General features: G+C 40.2%; 1 protein-coding gene across 2 annotated transcripts in view; it reads right to left on the bottom strand.

Annotated features, from left to right (window-relative positions):
• Positions 1–1,796, bottom strand: part of slc6a7 (solute carrier family 6 member 7) — a 10,151-nt gene that overhangs the window by 2,756 nt on the left and 5,599 nt on the right. For both annotated transcript variants that reach the window (XM_032533964.1, XM_032533965.1), the window contains exons 7-12: positions 1,739–1,796; positions 1,531–1,655; positions 1,002–1,114; positions 773–910; positions 566–665; positions 284–402 (exon numbers count right to left, since the gene is read on the bottom strand). The exon at positions 1,739–1,796 is cut by the window's right edge and continues 46 nt beyond it. In XM_032533964.1, the coding sequence (XP_032389855.1) occupies positions 284–402; positions 566–665; positions 773–910; positions 1,002–1,114; positions 1,531–1,655; positions 1,739–1,796 (653 nt within the window). The remainder of the gene's footprint in view (positions 1–283; positions 403–565; positions 666–772; positions 911–1,001; positions 1,115–1,530; positions 1,656–1,738) is intronic.

Genomic DNA, 1,796 nt, shown 5'->3' on the forward strand with positions numbered 1-1,796 from the left:
GGCATGTAAACTTATGAGCACAACTGTATGAGCTTTAGCTCAGCAATAACATTTCAGCTGGCAGTGAAAGTCATGCTGTGAAATTGTTATAATTCCTAATTTGGAAAAATAACCATGAAAAACATTACATCAGACATCCGACAATAAACCAGCTGAAGTTTAATAGATAGATTCTGAAAAGCATTATTAATTATATTAATTATTGTCAACCAATGCCGATGTCACATTGTGCCTGTGTCTACTAACAAAAAATATTAATACCAATGCTGATGTTTTTACTCACCAGCAGAAGAAACGGAGTGCAGAAAACCCAGCATGCTTTGAAGTAAAGCAGCACTTTGGTACACCAGGGGGGACAGTGGCGGATCATATCAATTATGTCCTGACAAAACTGGTTGACTCCTAATAGAAAGGTTAATTGAGAAATGCAGGTTAGGAATCCTGGAACAACCAAGATATTTACAACTTGGTACACATCACGTGACCTGGATGACTGAAACTCATAAGGAGGAATGATGCGGTGTTAGAGGATTTTGTTGTGAAGGTTAGGTGTATGATGGGCTACCGTAGAAGAAGGAGATGCCAATGCACATGAAGAGGGTGATGATGATGAGACCGAAACTAGTGCTGAAGGAGTCAATGAGAGTGAACCAGTAAATCCCTCCCTACGAAGACACAGTTGACAGGGCAAATGTGAGTCTGATCACAAAGAATATGCACTCGCAACCACATTTATAACTTACAACAGTAACACTGTATTTACTACACTCACATTAGTCACTAACAGGAGACCCATCAAGTAGAAGCAAAAACACAGAGCGCCCAAGAACAAGGACTTGTGCAGCGTGTTTGCTCTGAGGTGCGGAAACTCATCCAGCACGGCTGTAGTGATGCCTTCCATGTTGCCAAACTGTAAAGCAGCAGAGCAGAATGTAACACACATACGGAGGATTCATACGTCTTTATTTCTGCTCATATCTTTGTGTGGTGTGTGGCCTTACCAGCGTATCGATCCCCAGCATAAAGAGCATGAGGAAGAACAAAATGGACCAGAACACAGAGCCTGGCAGCAGAGCAAGGGCTTCTGGGTAAGCAACAAAGGCCAACCCAGGACCTGAAGGCAAATTAGAATGCATCAAGTTCAAGAAGGAACTATATGCACAATACTGAAGTTAAATGCAAAATGCAGTAGATTAAAAAAAAACAACTAACTGCTCTGTAATAGAGTAACTTAAGTTACATTCAGAAAATAATACACAAAAATGACAGAACTACACACATATCCCACTAACAGCAATGTCCTCTTTTTATATGAGCTACCCAAAGATCCAAAAAAAATTCAGCTCTGGCTGACAATAAAGTTGTATCATATATCGTATGGTATTGTAACACCATTTTCAGTCTCACACATAGGTTTAAGATTCCGAATTTATTCAAAATGCTCTATTTACATTCATTTAGTTATTTATCTGGACGGCTGATTTAAGGAAGATGCACAGGAATACTAAACAAAATGAGTACAGTAACTACCTGTATCTGCCACCTCTCCCACAGGCACTCCCTTCTTCCATGCCATGTGACCAAGGATTGAGAATATAGCAAATCCTGCAAAGAAGCTGGTGCTGCAGTTTCCTGTGGTGATAATCAAAGTATCCCTAAAATCAAAAGAACCACAGTCAAAAAACTGAACCCATCATGACCGCAACAACAAAGCACATTGTACAATGCACAAACTCACCTGATGACGTTGTTGTCAAACTTATTGTAAGAGGCCATAGAAAGCAGCCCTCCAACTC

Source organism: Etheostoma spectabile, chromosome 13 (assembly GCF_008692095.1).
Source record: "Etheostoma spectabile isolate EspeVRDwgs_2016 chromosome 13, UIUC_Espe_1.0, whole genome shotgun sequence".
NCBI classification, from domain to species: Eukaryota; Metazoa; Chordata; class Actinopteri; order Perciformes; family Percidae; genus Etheostoma; species Etheostoma spectabile.